Below are 17266 nucleotides of genomic sequence, written 5' to 3'. Positions count from 1 at the left end.
GAATATAAAATCCACTCACATTAACAAAATTCTAGATACATCTTTAAGTACAAGGAACAAATCTTTTTGCACATTAAAGCCCAAAACATTGATGTCCAAAGGAATTAGAACCTACCAGAACAAAACACACCATGCTTCTGTATGGAAAACTATATAGAATTATAACACAGTCCTCACATCAATTTTTCCCTCTAATATCAGCAGCCTAAATGCAATGCATCAGAACTGGGCACTAAGGTTGAGACAGAAAGTTTCAGAACAACTTTGGTTCTGGCTCAAGGAGAAAAAAACAATCCTAGTAATGCTCAGAGAGAGAATGCAGAAATCCCACCTCTTATTTATTTTGCTTTCCTTTGTCCTTCCATGCCCTAACCCTTAAGCAACACATAGTGGCAGTGGTAATAGATGGTAATGCCTGCAGGAGCCAAAACTCTGAAGGAGGATATATTTTCTTTCCATTTGGCAGAGCTATCTTTTCAATATGGTGAAGCCAATTCCTGTTGCCTTTTTATTTCTTTCTCTGTCCATCAGATGCTAGCTCCAGATGTGGGTGCAGTTGCCAAAGTATGTAGCAGAGCAAAGTAACTAAACCGTAGCCTTCTGACCAAAAAAGGCCACCAGGAAACTGGAATATATTGGGGAGATTTCATAAAGGGAGAAGCTCAGTAATTTGACCCCATAAAACTTTTAATGAATTGTTGAACTTATCTCTGAGCACTGAAATCTGGATATGAATATACCAGTGCCACTGCGATCTAATCTGATAGACCATCACCAGACCCCAAACTGACTAATAGGTGCCACACCCCCAGGATAGAGCTAAATAGTATAACATAAAGTTTTTAAAATCGGAACTGACATTGAAAACACAGCCCATAGATGTCACATTGAAACTTGTGCCTGAACCTAACCAGGTCAAATGATTTGCTCAAAGAATAATAACAGTATCCACTGTAAGATTTAAATAAGGCCCACAATCTCAAAATATACTATTTAACATACCCAGATCACAAAGAAAATTGCTCAGGATATAAATACCTAGGAGAATCTCATCTCACATGGGGAAAACAAAACCATAGTTGCCAATGCTGAGATGACACAGATGTTGGGTTTATCTAACAAATATGTTAAAGCAGCTATACAGAACAAGGAAGTCTGAGAAGAGAATCTGTGATCCTGGAGATAAATCAAAAGAAATTATCCAGCTCAAAAAAAGAAGAGAGTGAAAAGAATAGAAACATGAATAGAGCCTCAAAGATTATGGCACAGTAAAAGTTCTAAAATTTTTGACATTGGAGTCCCAGAAGAGGAGAAAGAGTATAATACTGAAAAATTATTTAAAGAAATAATGCCAGAAATGTTTTAATACGCTCAAAGACATAAACTTACAGATTCAAGAAACTCAGTGAACTCCAAGCAAATGAATTCCACCCCCCTAAAACAAGCCAATACATGGACATAGCAAAATGAAACTACTGAAAACTAAAGGATAATAATAAAGCAGACTATTTATTTATAGTGAAGCACTTGCTATTGAATTCCCATTGATTATATCTGTGCTCTAATGTATTATACAATCCAGCAGAGTGGTATTGAACTAATTTGATGATCCTGTTCTATTAATTCAAAATTATTTATCCCAAAGTGACATCATCAGCATGGTGACATAAGACATCCCCTGGAAAACTCGCCCCCTAGAATCAACTAATAAAAGGACAAATCCCACTTTTATTCAGACTCTGGAGTATGATAGAGCCAGAGAAGATCTCCACAAATGCTGGTTTGAAGAAAAAGAAAAGAAAACATTAAAATCATGTAGGAGATTTACATCTTAGACATGCCAGGCTGGACCCTCCTCCTCACTTGTTCCAATGAAGATTGAGAATCACATAGAGGCAGCAAGGCCTGGGTCCCTCTTGCCATGAATACAGACCATAGAACCACTCAAAGCAGTGAGTTAGAACAGCCTCCCCTCCCCCCTTATCCAGCAGAAACCCAAGTCCACAGAGACCCAGGGCAGAACTCAAGAGGCTGGGGAGTGCCACATACAGAAGTGCCCCCAGGGTAAAAACAGACAGTGGCAGAACTGTTGGCAAGAGGGGCACATACTCAATCATGTCTCTGTGCTGGACCTACTGAGTGCAAAATAGACCTTACTGGATTGACTCCATCTGGTTCCCTGGGGTGAAAAAACTTAACAGGGAAGAAACCAGAGACAGAAAAGCCTCACAGACAAAAAAGGGAGTGGGGTGGGGAGAGAACTAAATTGCTTTAGGGCAGGACAGGTCCAAGAATGGAAATATGCAATGAAAAGGGGCACTGAGTGAGGGAGATGGGCAGAAAATTCTGCTCAAAAATGAACAAAATATCCATATTCCCAGAAAGGAGTAGAAGAAAGAAAGATTTCTCCTGGAGATGAAACAATTGCACACAAAAGGCAATCTTAAAAATCACAAATCCAGGACAAGAATCAGGTGCAGAAGACCTGAGGAAGTCTGAACAGGTGAGCACAGGCTACTCAAAAGATCCAGAATAAGTTGGACCAAGTGTCAAAGAGGAACCTTAACAGAAAGCCAATCAACAATAGATCTCTAGGTAAGAGGGTGAAACTGACTTTCAGAATTAACACATCAAAACAATCAGATGCCCAGATATCAGCAAAAAATTACATGCCACACTAAAAAACAGAAAATATGGCTCAGTCAAGGGAACAAATTTAAACTTCAGAGGAGACACAGAATTTGCAACAACTAATCAAAGAATTCAAACAAATCTCCTAAATCAATCCAAGGAAATGAAGGAAAATATGGATAGAAACAAAGGGAGGATATGGTGCTAAAGGATATTAAGAAAATCATGTGTAATCATAAGGAAATATTCAAAAGTTAAAAATAAACAACAAATTATGAGATAAAAGGCAATGTAATGGAGATTAAACACACACTAGAGGCATATAACAGTTGATTTGAACAGGTAGAAGAAAGAATGAATGAACCGAAAGACAGGGGAATCAAAATCATACAGTCAGAGGAACAGATAGAGAAATCACAGAAAAAAAATTAGCAGTGTCTCAGGGATTTGACTGACACCTTGAAATAAACAAACATGCACATCATGGATATCTCAGAAGGAAAAGAGAAGGGAACAGGGGCAGAAAGAAAATCTGAGGAAATTATGGCCCAAAATTTCCCAACTCTTATGAAAGATATAAATATATGTACCCAAGAAGTGCAATGCACTCCAAACAGAATAAACCCTAACAGAACTACTCTGAGACATATACTAATTATAATGTGAAGTGCCAAAGATAAAGAGAGAATTCTGAAAGCAACAAGAGGAAAGCTTCTCATCAAATACAAGAAATCCTTGACAAGACTAAGTGCTAATATCTCATCAGAAAATATGGCAGCAAGAAGGTAGTGGTATAACATATTTAAAGTACTGAATGAGAAAAACTGCCAGTGGAAAATTTTTTATCTGAGGTGCTGGTTTAGGGCTGTTACATACCCTAGAAAAGGCCATATTCTTTTATTCCACTCTTGTGGGTATAGACCTATTATGGGTAAGACCTTTTGATCAGGTTTCTTCAATTGAGATGTGACCCAGCCCCATCAAGGTAGGTCTTAATCTTTACTGGATTCATTTGTGAAAGGATAAAAGGCTGAGACATTTGGAGAGAGCTTAGAGAGAGAGAAACACTCCAAATATGCTAAGACAGAACCCACAGATACTCAGAGAGAGAGAACTGGAATCAGAAGCTGAAAACAATGAAACTCGGAGTGAAAGAGCAGCAGATGCCAGACATGTGCCTTGCTATCTGACAGAGGAACCCTGGATGTAGACAGCCTTTCTTCAGAGAAGGTATCTTCTTGTTGATACCTTAATTTGGGCATTTTCACCACCTTAGAATTATATCTTAGAATTGTATCTTTTTTTTTAATTCAGTTTTATTGAGATATACTCACATACTGTACAATCATCCATGGTGTACAATCAACTGTTCACAGTGTCATCATATAGTTCTGCATTCAAAACCCCAATCTATTTTCAAATATTTTCCTTATACCAGAAAGAATCAGAATAAGAATAAAAACTAAAAACAAGAAAAGAACACCAAAATCATCCCCCACATCCCACTCTATTTTTCACTTAGTTTTTGTCCCCATTTATCTACTCATCCATCCATACACTGGATAAAGGGAGTCTGGTCCACAAGGTTTTCACAATCACACTGTCACCCCTTGTAAACTACATTGTTATACAATCGTCTTCAAGAGTCAAGGCTACTGGATTGGAGTTTGACAGTTTCAAGTATTTACTTCTAGATATTCCAATACATTAAAACCTAAGAGGTGTTATCTATATAGTGTGTAAGAATGTCCACCAGAGTGCCCTGTTGACTCCATTTGAAATCTCTCAGCCACTGAAGCTTTATTTCATTTCATTTTGCATCCCCCTTTTGATCAAGAAGATGTTCTCAATCCCACGATACTGGGTCCAGATTCATCCTCAGGAGTCATATCCTGCTTTGCCAGGGAGATTTACACCCCTGAGTGTCAGATCCCACACAGAAGGGAGGGCTATAGCGTGTATCTTAATAAATTCATATTGTTAAAAGCCAAACTATTTCTTGTATATTGCATTCCAGCAGCTTTAGCAAACCAAACATCTGGTAAAACTGTCCTTCCAAAATAAGGGAGAGTTTAAAATATTCACAGATAAAAAGAAACTGAGTTCATCAACAAATGATCTGCTCTACAAGAATTGCTAACAGGAGTTCTTCAGGTTGAAAGGAAAAGTCAGGAAAGAGTGACTTGGAGTAGTGCGAAGAATTGAAGAACTTTAGTAAAGGTGACTAAAAGTGCAAATACAAGACACAATAGTACTGTATTCTCAATATACAACTATACTTTCTAATTCCTACAAGAGTCAGAATACAATTGAACAAAAAAAAAGTCGTATTTATTTTAATGGATATGCAAAATATAAGAAGTAATGTGGGACAAAAACAACATAAGGAGGGGAAAGGGAGAGATATGGGAGCAGAGTATGTGAATGTTACTGAAGCTAAATTGATATCTTTTCAAATAAGTAGATTATAGACATAGTTTGTTTAGTTCAAACTCCAAGGTAACTACAAAGAAAGTACTTTAAAAATGCGCAGAAACAAAAATGAGAAAGGGTCAGCCAGATACATCACAAAAGACCAACAATAGAGAAAAGAAGGCTACAATAAAGGAAAAAAAGGAGACAAAAAAAGATATTACATATAAAAACAAAGGACAAAATTGACTCAGAAAAGGCATTTGACAAACTCCAGCATCTTTTCTTGATCAAAACATTGAGAAAATAGGAATAGAAGGAAACTTCTTCAACATGATAAAGGGTATATATGAAAACCCACTGTTAACAGCCTACTCAGTGGTGAAATATTCACTTTCCCTCTATGATCTGGAAAACGAAAAGTATGCTCATTGGCACCACTGTTACTCAATATTGTACTGGAAGTTCTACCCAGAGCAATTAGGCAAGAAAAAGAAATTAAAAGCCATCAAAATTGTAAAGGAGGAAGTAAAACTTTCATTATTTGCAGATGACATGATCTTATTTACAGAACATCCTGAAAATCTACAGCTAAGCTACAAGACTTAATAAATAAATTCAGCAAGGTGGCAGCATGCAAGATCATAAAAATCCATAGTGTTTCTGTATGCTAGTACTGAGCAATCTGAGGAGAAATTCAAGAAAAATGTCCATATACAATAGCAACTAAAAGAACAAAATATTTAGAAATAAACTTAATCAAGGATGTAAAGCACTTACACAAGGAAAACTAAAATCGTTTGCTAACATAAATCATGGAAGGCCTCAATAAACAGAAAAATATTCCATGTTCATGGACTGAAGGCTAAATATCATTAAGTAGTCAATTCTACTCAAAATAATCTATAGAGTCAATGCAATCCCAATCAAAATTCCAACAACCCACATTACAAAAATGGAAAAGCCTGTCAACAGATTTATTTGGAAGGATAAGGTGCCCCAAATAGCCAAAACTATCTTGAAAAAGAACAGACTTTAAGGACTCACATCTCCTGTATTTAAAACTTATTACAAAGCTACAGTGGTCAAAACAGAATGGTATTGCCATAGGGATGGAAATATAGATAGACCAATGGAATCAAATTGAGAGGTCAGAAACAGACCCTCACATCTGTCAACAAATGATTTTTGACAAGCCTGTCAAGTCCACTCAACTGGGAAATATTCCTCTCTTCAACAAATGGTGCTGGGAAAATTGAATATCCATTTACAAAAGAATGAAGGAAGATCCCTATCTCACAACATATACGAATTTAAGTCAAAACGGATCAAAGAACTGAATATAAGAACCAGAACTATAAAACTCCCAGAAGAATATATAGGGACGAATCCGCAGGATCTTGTGTTGGGCAATGACTTTTTTAGACTTTATACACAAAGCACAAGTGACAAAAAGAAAAAAAAAGATAAATGTGACCTCATCAAAATTAAAAACTTTTGGATATCAAAGGACTTTATCATGAAAGTAAAAAGGCAACCTAATCAGTAGGATAAAATATTTGGAAACCACATATCCAAAAAGGGTTTAATATCCAGAAAATATTACAAAACCCTACAACTCAACAATAAGAGACAAGCAACCCAATTTAAAAATCGGCAGAAGAACTGAATAGACATTTTTCCAGAAAGGATAAACAAATGACTAGAAAGTACATAAAAAATATGCTGAACATCAGTTGCTATTAGGGAAATGCATATCAGAACCACAATGAGATATTTCACACATACTAGAATGGCTATTGAAAAATAAAACAAAATTACAAGTATTGAAGAGGATATGGAGACAGAGGAACACTCTTCCATTGTTGGTGGGAATGTGAAAAAAATAGCCACTGTGGAAGACAGTTTCCAGTTCTTTAGAAAGCTGAGATTATAAATACCATGTGACTGGCAATCCCACTACTAGGTATATACCCAAAGAATTGAAAGCAGTGATTCAAACAGATATTTGCACACTGATGTTCACAGAAGCATTAGTCACATTTGGCAAAATATGGAGGCAAACCAAGTAAGTGTCCATCAAACTATGAATGGATAAACAAAATGTGGCATATACATACAGTGGAATATTATTCAGCATTAAAAAAGGAATGAAGTTCTGATTCATGTGACCACATGGGTAAACCTTGAAGACATCATACTGAGTGAAATAAGCCAGACACAAAAGGACAAATGTTGTGTGTTCTCACTGATATGAAATAATTAGAATACGCAAACTCACAGAGTTGGAATACAGAATATAGGTTACCAGGGGCTAGACTGTGGGTATGGAATGGTAAGTTAATTGTTACAATGTACAGAATTTCTATTTGGATTGATTGTAAACCTTTGATAATGGATGATGGTGATGGCAGAACAGCATTGTGAATGTAATTAACAGCAATATATTATATATGTGAATGTGTTAAAAGGGGAAATTTTAGGTCTTACATATGCTACTAGAACAAAAAATGAAAAAAAAAAACTTAGGACTGTACAACACTATGAACCCTATTGTAAATGGCCTATAGTTAATAGTATAGTTATGAAAATGGTCTTTCATGAATTGTAAGAAATGTACTGCACTAATGCAAGATATGGGTAATAGGGTAGTATATGGGAACTCTATATTTTTATATTTTATTGTGATAGTTTTGTAATCCTACAACTTCTTTATTAAAAAAAATTAACAAAAAATTATTTATCCTCGTTGCTGTTACTTGATTCTAAAAGGACATAACATTGTAGCTTCTGCTTTTTTAAATTGAATCATATGCAAAAAAATAAAGGACCCTCTGAGATTAGTTTATTGTTATTGACTCTACAAAATTAAAGGTTATTTTCCATTACTGGACCTATGCTCTAGTAGAAAAATGGTGTCAAACTGTAATTGTCTAAGTATGTGAAATATACATATTAAAATGTAGTTCTCATACATATTACTTGGGTGGAGACAGAGTTACAGGAGAACTCCTCTGGTTCCAGCTCAAAGATTGGTAAAGGAGTCTTCTAATGCTCAGAGAGGAATGCAGAAATACCCTCCTTCTTCTTTACCATTTCTCTGATCTTCTGTTTCTGTTGGCTTCTGTGACAGTCATGTATCCTTAATATGAATGATACCATAAAAATAATGTATTTATTTGCAATGATTCAAGAGAGTCTTCAAAATAGAAAACATTTTGAACCACAGATATAATTGACTTAGATTCATAAAACTGTAAGTGATAGAAAGTTCTAGTCAATTTAATGCTAGTTCAGAAAGTTATACATTGGTAAAAATAGACCACATTATAGATAGAAACCTACCTTTTGTTACTTAAGGAGTTATCAAAAATTCAAATATCCTGTTTTTCCCCTGAGTTTCAGGCCTTCTCCCCTACTCAATAGAAATGCTACTGGCTCAGGCTTAATCCTCAGAAAAGCCTAATTTCTTTGAAAAGATTAAGTGGATTTATAGAAATCTTAAGGTGAGAAGCTTAAAAGTTCTTCATATCTCTAATGCCAAGTAAGAACATCAAAAGCTCTATGAAGGATTGTTGAAAAGAAGCCTTTAAAATGTACGTGGAGGTAGCATTTCTTTAAACAGAAAGGTAGATTGACTTGTACCTCTCAGAACATTTTTCGAATCACCTATGCAGGAAGAGCACTGTTCTTTCATATCCAATCTCTAACAACACATACACACACACAAACACTTGATTTGCCAATTGGTTTCACAATCAGTTATGTTTGGGGGTAAAAGAGATGTGGCTAAACACATCTAATGTGACCATAAATACTCCGCCTCTGACTTTTCTTTAATAAAGCAAAAAAGTCAACAGTTTAGGTCTAAGAATGAGCAAGGAATTAATTTTATTCGGGAGTGGAAGCAGTTCCAAATGGCATCTGGCTTCTTGGTCATGTAAGAAGGCTACCAGGTGAACTGAATGGGATATAAATTTTAAGAAAAAATCCCTATCTTTTGAATGTGTCTTAAAGAATTATTTTTAAAGTTTGGTGTAATGAGAAATGGATAGGAGTAGAACTACAAATGTTAGATTTCTAAGTTCTTATAGAAAGCATTATTAATTCTGTAATGCATCCTCTAAAATAAGACTATAATGGAAGGTAGAATTTAGTACAGAAAATTCATATTTTAAAGAGCATTCCAAATTATTTACTGTTGAAAATAGTTTAAAGATTTGTAGAGCTTTTAATCTAAGTGGACATTTATTGCCATGTGGAATAGCCTGTTTCTTTTAATATCATTTTCCTTTTGAAATCCAAAACATTGGTCATCTGAAATGGTACAGAAGAAAAATTGCACATTTTTACAGTGTGAGGTAACATTATGATAAAGGAATTAACATAGCTTTCATTTCAATTCCACTTTTGAAAAGGAAATGTGTTTATTTAAACATTTGTATATAAACCCATACAAGTAATATTAATAACAGTGCACAAATTCGTCATTTGAATTACTATGAGTAAAATAACTTTCAAGTTAAAAACAGAAGCTATCATTTATGTGGATATCATTTTGAAGTAAGTTATAGGGAAGAATATGATTGGAGTTCAACAGTGAAAGAAAAAACATTAGAATGGAGTGAAAGCAAGGAAGAAGAGTTTATTATACATTGAAGGAGGAAACAGCATTTTCAAATTGAGTCATTTAGTTCACAATTTTAAATTTCCCTGGGATGTAGGTGAAAGTCTGCTACAAATTTCATTATATTTGTGTGTTTTTTGTGAAGTTTTATTTACTGGCATAATAAACATTTGCATTTTCTCTTGTGTGTGGTAGTTTGCTTTTTATGAATCTCAAGACAGAAAAATTGTTTCCCTCTGAATGTTGATGTAGTATATGTCACTAAGGGAAATGGATTATATTCTGAATAATAAGTGACTTTAAGTATAGCGAAAAATTACTTCCTTGGTTAAAAAAATAATAAAACTGATATTAAAAAAAAGCACATGGTATGGGTCTCCTTGATGCTACAGAGAAATTTTGTGGCAGAACAAATATGATAAATTAATGATAAATGTATCCCCATGCAGGGGATACAATGAAATGTATGCTGAGAGTTTTTCAAAACCTGAATCTACTATATGCTTAAGGCAGAAAGTTACAGGAAATTTTCCTCTATTTTTTATTTCCACTAGAAATTAGCTTGAATTGTTAAATCATTTGTGTTTGACATAATTGTGAATATCTCCTAAAAAATATTTTTAAAATTTGAGACAAAGAGAAATTCATAGAAGTAGGAAAATTCTCCATGTCAATCTGCAAGCAGGAAAGGAAAATAGAAGTAATAATTTTTTTTAATATTTGAATACCTGATAATAAGTATCTGATATCTACAAACAGCAATGCAGAGTGATTAGAATAATTTAAATTTACCCATAAATAAAAATTTTATATGGCAAATCAACAAGTAGACATGACTGATATTGTATTGTTTCCTTCCCTTCTATACATTTATCTACTTTAAAGTAAGGTAGAGCTGCTTGAAATTTCCTATGGTTATAGAAGTGAAGAAATATAATGGATATCATTTCCAGGTGGAAGCATTTAAGATTCATTGCTTAAGCCTTGTCGTCTTCTTCAGTTCTTTTGCCTGTGGAAATAAGTAGAGGGGCTATACACAAGCAGGTGGGAATACTGAGCTATCAGATAAAAGATTTGTAGCAAATTTTCTATGAGCAAGATCTAAGTGACTGTCATGTTAATCTTTTGATATTTTGTCTTTATGAAAGAAAGCATAACATATCTGATCCTAAGAGATACATTCAATAAATTATTAAAATTTGGCTAACGTGTTTTTGCATTGGAATGCAAATTTAGACAGAATAGCCACATAGAAATTACAACATCAAATAGTGCTGTGCAAAAATGAAAAACTCCATTTTTAATGTTTAGAAAATCACACAGGAAGCCAAGTTTGTCAGTTATTTAAAATCTCCATTTGGCTCCATATGATTAATCTTTAAAAATGATATACCTTTGAATGAAATCTAAAACTCTGCTTTCCATTTTGTAATGCTATTATTGGGAATGCAACCTACTAATCTTGTGCTTTAAACTTTGCTCAAAAGTCTGGAAAGACAACTGATGGCATAGAACTGCAAGACGTGGGCAGCATCCCAACTCTTCTTCGAGTAGGCACAGTCTTTAACAGCTCCAATAAACTTTCTGACTCGATTCCTCACACGTAAAGTGAAGGGGGTGGACAGAAGGAATACTACTATTCACTCAATGCCAATCAATTCCATACATTTCTATATATTTGCCCCATTTTACCACACAATGACACTCGTTTCTGTTTTGTTTCCTGATCTATTTCTTTCTTCCTAATTCAATGTTTCTAGGGCTTATAGATATTTCAAAATGTCACTTTTCCATAAAGATTTTCTTCCTCTCTCATTAAATTTGTCTATATTTGGATTCCATTAGTGCATTATCTCTGCTTCTAATGGTATTTATTATTTTCTAAAGTTTCAATTATTTATTTCCATATTTTACCTCTTTAATACATTATAAATTTCTGGAGGTTGCAATGCATGTTTAAGATTATTCGTATGCTGTAAAATTCCCAGTATGATATTGTTAATGTTATAATTACTGTAAATACAATTTAAGATCAATGGATAAAAGAAAAAAGGATACAAGGGCAAAAGTAAGTAAAGAAAAACCTAAAGCCAGGTTTCTATAGAATTATTTTGCTATAAGAACTTGTTAGAAAAGGGTCACTACATTTATCCTATCAAAGTAAATTATTTTTTCTTTTACTCTAATAAACCATTTTCCCAAATACTATATTTCTATTTACTTTTCTCTCATCTAAAACCTCAGAGCTTTTACTTAATTTAGGTCTCAGAGTTACTGAGTATTATAATCCTTCTTTGGAGTAACTTTATTTAGGCAACCTTGCACTTCACTGATCCTTAAAAATAGGTGAATAACAAAATTTCAAAATTTAGGAATGTTTAAAGCTAAACAAAGTTGTATTGGTTTTTATCTTACATGTTATCTATTGATATAATGAGCTATCAAATAATTTAAGTTCAATTAATGGTTGTTTTTAATGTTTTTGTATTTGGAAATTATGGCGGATTTTTGTTGTTTTTACATGTCATCAAAACATGCAGTAGGTGGGCATAAAAATAATACCAGAGACCTTATCTGCCTGGCATGGGCATTTGTGCAGAATTCCTCCATAACTGAATGTTGAAGTAACAAAGATCTAGAACATCCTTAAAATTGCTTATTCATGAGTGTAATTAAAGGTAGACGTGTGATCTTCAAGGTAATAATGGATTCAATTATAGTTAGCATAGTGATTAATAAAATATTTTTCTCACATAATATTATATACACTAGTCATATGATAACTACATGAAACATATTATTGACAGAAAAGGAAACATGCAGAGAAGGTTAAATTATTTGCCCAAAAGCAAACTGATATAAGTTTGAAGTCATGATTTGGACCCAAATTTCTTATTTTTAGTCTGTGTTACCTTATCTCTTAATAGTGAGTGTAGTATCTAACTTTTTCTATTTGGAAAAATTTAATTCTTTTTCATTATCTGCTTCAAAATAGTTAATTTTACATGCTTTTTAAATAGAGCCGTTTTACCACTGAAGAAAATATCTGCTGTTTTCTGGCTATGAAGTCCTACATTGCCCCTTCCAAAAAGTACCCCAATATTATTTTAAGGGATTACCTCCTCCACTGAAAATGATCTGCTGAGCTTATGTCAGGGAAAGTGTTCTCCCGTGGGAACTGGATCAAACTGCCCAATCAGATGTTACCTGAGAATGAGATTCTGGTCAGAGGTACAGAGAGAAGAGTAGACTGTCCAAGTCATGAGATCCTTCCTGTATCCAGTCCCTAACTTTTTTGTACCCAATTTTGTTTTACATAGTGTCTTGTCCCAGAATTTCAGTGAATTCACAAAACTCCTATATTTTTCCAGTAACTTTTCTGTATTTAAATTAGCCCGGGGGATTTGTGTTAATTGCAATCCAAGAAACCAGGCATTATTGGCCATCATCAACTTAACCATAAATATTTTTCTCAACACATTGCATGCCATGTAGAGTTAGCCACATACCTGGTAATCAAATGGAATGCTTATAAAATGAATGCTGAGAAGCAGAGTCGTATGACATTCTGTGACCTAATCTAGACCACAATAACTCACAACTTAGAAAATGACATTTTGTTACCTTTTTGAGAGCTGGAATGCATAAGATATAAGTTCCAATTTGATAAAGGAAGGATAGTTTTGATCTTCTGTAAATCTCAGGGCTAAAGTTTATATATTTCATGATACACACACAGACAGCAAACATATTTCATGCAGAATGTGCATACAAATCACATAACCCAAAATCTCTTTAAGGACAGAAGTTGTATGTTTGAGATGTACTACTTAGGTTCATTTAAAGAATTTAAAGGGAACTATTAAAAGATTTTAATGGGACTCCCAGATAAAAGGATGAATAAGTAGTGATACCAGTCCAGTAATTAATCTTCTTGCCGTTCTCATGAAACCATTCCACCTCTCATTGATATTGCATTATACTAAATCCATATAACTCTGAGGGCGATCATGAAGTGGAAAGGGACATCAACTTAATTACATATTCATGGGATAGAAAGATGATAGCAGTGTAGAGAGGAGCAGAAGTTAGTTAGTCCCCCTGGAACAACTAATAAACAGTCAGGAACAACTAGAAAATAATATGGAATAACTCTGGGGGACAAACGTGACTGTCCGCTCATCATACACCTACCTGAGTTGGGAGGAATGCCCAAGATCACAACATAAAATCTGTAAGTAAAAACTGTGGACCCAAGCCAGGAGCCCCCTTCCCCCGTGGCCCAAACTGCAAAGCCTCGTGGTTCTAGAGAGCAGCATTTCTGAGAAACTGAATATAGCTCAGCTGAGCTCCAACAGGGGTTTTAATTTAGCACATGTGGACCGCTCAATACAAGCTACTAATCCCCAAGCAGACAGAGGCTTTTGATGATGACTGACCTCAGAGACTTGGAGGACCTCTCTGGGAGGGAGAGGGAGCCCAAAGGACCGGGTGCTGTCTCTGGCCAATGGGTGAAACTGAGGCGGGCCTGCAGATTGACCCTGAAGGGGGTCTTTCTGTCCCTTTTTCAGCTCAGTAGAGAAAGCCTCAGCCATTTTCAATCCCTAGTACTCAGACCCAGACATGGGTAGAGATAGCAGAGTCAGAGACAATTTGAATGCAAACGACCTCTCCCCAGGGGTATAGCTTCCCTAAGAGCAAAGAGGCACTGCCAAGCTCTACTACCTGCCTTCTGTTCAGAACCAGACCTCAGAGCCTGGGGGAAAACAACCATGGGCCACACCTCCTTACACTAGTCTGGAGCTATAGGCTGACAGGTGCCACCTGCTAGGCAGAAAAGCACAGTGACTCGAGACCTCACAGGGTGCATCAATCTTCTAAGGCACCCTCAGAGAGACATGAAACTATTGTCTCCTTCCAAGACCTGAACTCATTCTGGTCTAGGAAAACCTGATTGGGGTAACCAAGGAGGCCAGATGTCTAGACAACAGACAACAACAACCTACACTAGGAAGGGTGAAGTTATAGCCCAGTCAAAGGAACAAACTTACACTTCAACTGACTTAAAGGAATTTAAACAACTAGTGCTGGATCAATTCAGAAAGTTTAGGGAAGTTATGGCAAAAGAGATGAAGCGTATAAAGAAAACACCAGGCATACATAAGGTAGAAAATTAAAGTTTGAAAAACAACTGACAGAATCTATGGAAATGAAAGGCACAACACACAAGATGAAGAACGCAATGGAGACATACATACAGGCAGATCTCAAGAGGCAGAGGAAAACACTCAGGAACTAGAGAACAAGGCACCTGAAAACCTACATACAAAAGAACAGATAGGGAAAAGAATGGAAAAATATGAGCAATGTCCCCAGGAACTTAAGGACAAAATGAAATGCAGGAATGTATGTTTCATGGGTGTCCCAAAAGGAGAAGAGAAGGGAAAAGGGGCAGAAGCAATAATAGATGAAATAATCAATGAAAATTTCCCATCTCTTATGAAAGACATAAAATTACAGATCCAAGAAGCACAGCGTACCCCAAACAGAATAGATCTGAATAGGCCTATGCCAAGACACTTAATAATCAGATTATCAAACATCAAAGATAAAAAGAGAATCCTGAAAACGGCAAGAGAAAAGCGATCCATCACATACAAAGGAAGCTTGATAAGACTATGTGAGGATTTCACAACCGAAACCGTGGAGGCAAAAAGGAAGTGGGGTGATATATTTAAGATACTTAAAGAAAAAAACCACCAACCAAGAATCCTACATCCACCAAAACTGTCCTTCAAATATGAGGGAGAGCTTAAAATATTCTTTGACAAACAGACAATGACAGAGTTTGTGAACAAGATACCTGCTCTACAGGAAACACTAAAGGGGGCACTACAGAAAGAAAGGAAATGACAGGAGTAAGAGGTTTGGAACACAATTTTGGGAGATAGTAGCACAGCAAGTACACTGAACAAAGATGACTGTGAGTATGGTTGAAAGAGGAAGGTTAGGAACACATGGGATACCAGAAGGAAAGAGAAAAGATAAAGACTGGGACTGTATAACTCAGTGAAACCTAAGGTGCTCAGTGTGATAAAAGATACAAATGTTTTTACATGAGGTAGAACAAATTAATTTCAAATTGCAAGGTGTTAAAAGTGGGGTGGGATTGGGGGAAAAATGCAATCAATCCAAACTAAAGACTACAGTAAAACAGAAACATTGTACTATGCTTCCTTTAATATGGCTAAGGCAATATACCAAAGCTAAATGCATATGGGGTGGGGGGCAACATAGGGGAAGTGTATGGGAATCTTGGCATTTGTGATGTTGTCTGACTCTTCATTCTACTTTAGTTTAATGTTATCTTTTCTTTTGTTGTTTCCTAGCTGTCAGGGTTTTTTTTTTTTTCCTTTTTTTCTCTCTTTCTTTTCTTCTTTTTCTCCTGTCTCTCTACCTTCTTTGACTCTTCCTCCCCCTTTGTGGAAGAAATGGAGATGCCCTTATACAGATAGTGGTGATGGCAATGAATACATAAATAAGTGACTATACAGGAAACCATTGATTGTTTACTTAGGACAGAATGTATGGTGTGTGAACAAAACTGTCTTAAAAAAATGGTTGATGAAGAAACCTTGAGGGCACTACATTGAGTGAAATAAGACAGACACATAAGAACAAATGTTGCAGGGTCTCTCTGATATGAACTAATTATAATATGTAAACTCATGGACATGAAATGTAAGTTATCAGGATACAAAACAAGGCTAAAGAATGGGGAGCGGTTGCTTATTATGAGCAGAATGTTCAACTAGGGTGAACTTAAATGCCTGGAAATGGACTGAGGTCATGGTAGCACACTGTGAGAATAACTGACAGTGCTGAATGGTGTGTGAAGGTGGTGGAAAGGGGAAGCTGAGAATCATGTATGTCACCAGAAGGAAAGTTGGAGGTTAAAAGATGGGAATGCATAAAACAGTGAATCTTGTGGTGGACAATGTCCATGATTAACTACAAATATTAGAAATCTCTCTCATGAACTAGAACAAATGTATGACACTATGACTAGAAGATAATAACAGAGGGGCAAATAAGAAAAAAATACATACCTATTGCAAACTATATACTACTGTTAGTAGTATTTTAACATTCTTTCATCAACAGTAACAAATGTACTACACCAAAATATGAATCAATAATGGAAGGGGGTGGTTGGGGGTATGGGAGGATTTGTTTCCTTTTTTTGTGTGTCTTTATTTCTTTTCTGAAGTAATGAAAATGTTCTAAAAATTGAAAAAAAAATTAACTGTGCTGATGGATGCACAGCTATATCTTATATCTTGGTACCATGGGCAAGTGATTGTACACTTTGGATCTTTGGATAATTGCATGGTATGTGAACAATCTCAATTAAAAAAATGAAAAAAAAAAAACTAAAAACATATTCTAAGGAGATTATTTTTGTAATGGGTGATAGCAAATTTTAAAAAATGTAAGAAATCAGAAAACAGAGTGTTGATTATATAATTTTAAATCATTAGATATCAGATACAAAATCCAAAAACTAATACGATAAAGCATTAATATCCTTTGCAT

At 35.2% G+C, this 17266-nt stretch overlaps 1 protein-coding gene across 1 annotated transcript in view; it reads right to left on the bottom strand.

Moving 5' to 3' along the window:
- The window catches only part of EYS (eyes shut homolog), a 1792869-nt gene that overhangs the window by 1508972 nt on the left and 266631 nt on the right, over nt 1-17266 (bottom strand). The window contains 1 exon segment of the mRNA XM_037844664.1: nt 8862-8872. Within this exon segment, the coding sequence (XP_037700592.1) occupies nt 8862-8872 (11 nt within the window).

The sequence above is a fragment of the Choloepus didactylus genome, chromosome 7, assembly GCF_015220235.1.
Source record: "Choloepus didactylus isolate mChoDid1 chromosome 7, mChoDid1.pri, whole genome shotgun sequence".
NCBI lineage: Eukaryota > Metazoa > Chordata > Mammalia > Pilosa > Megalonychidae > Choloepus > Choloepus didactylus.
This window is presented reverse-complemented; position numbering and strand designations above follow the sequence as displayed.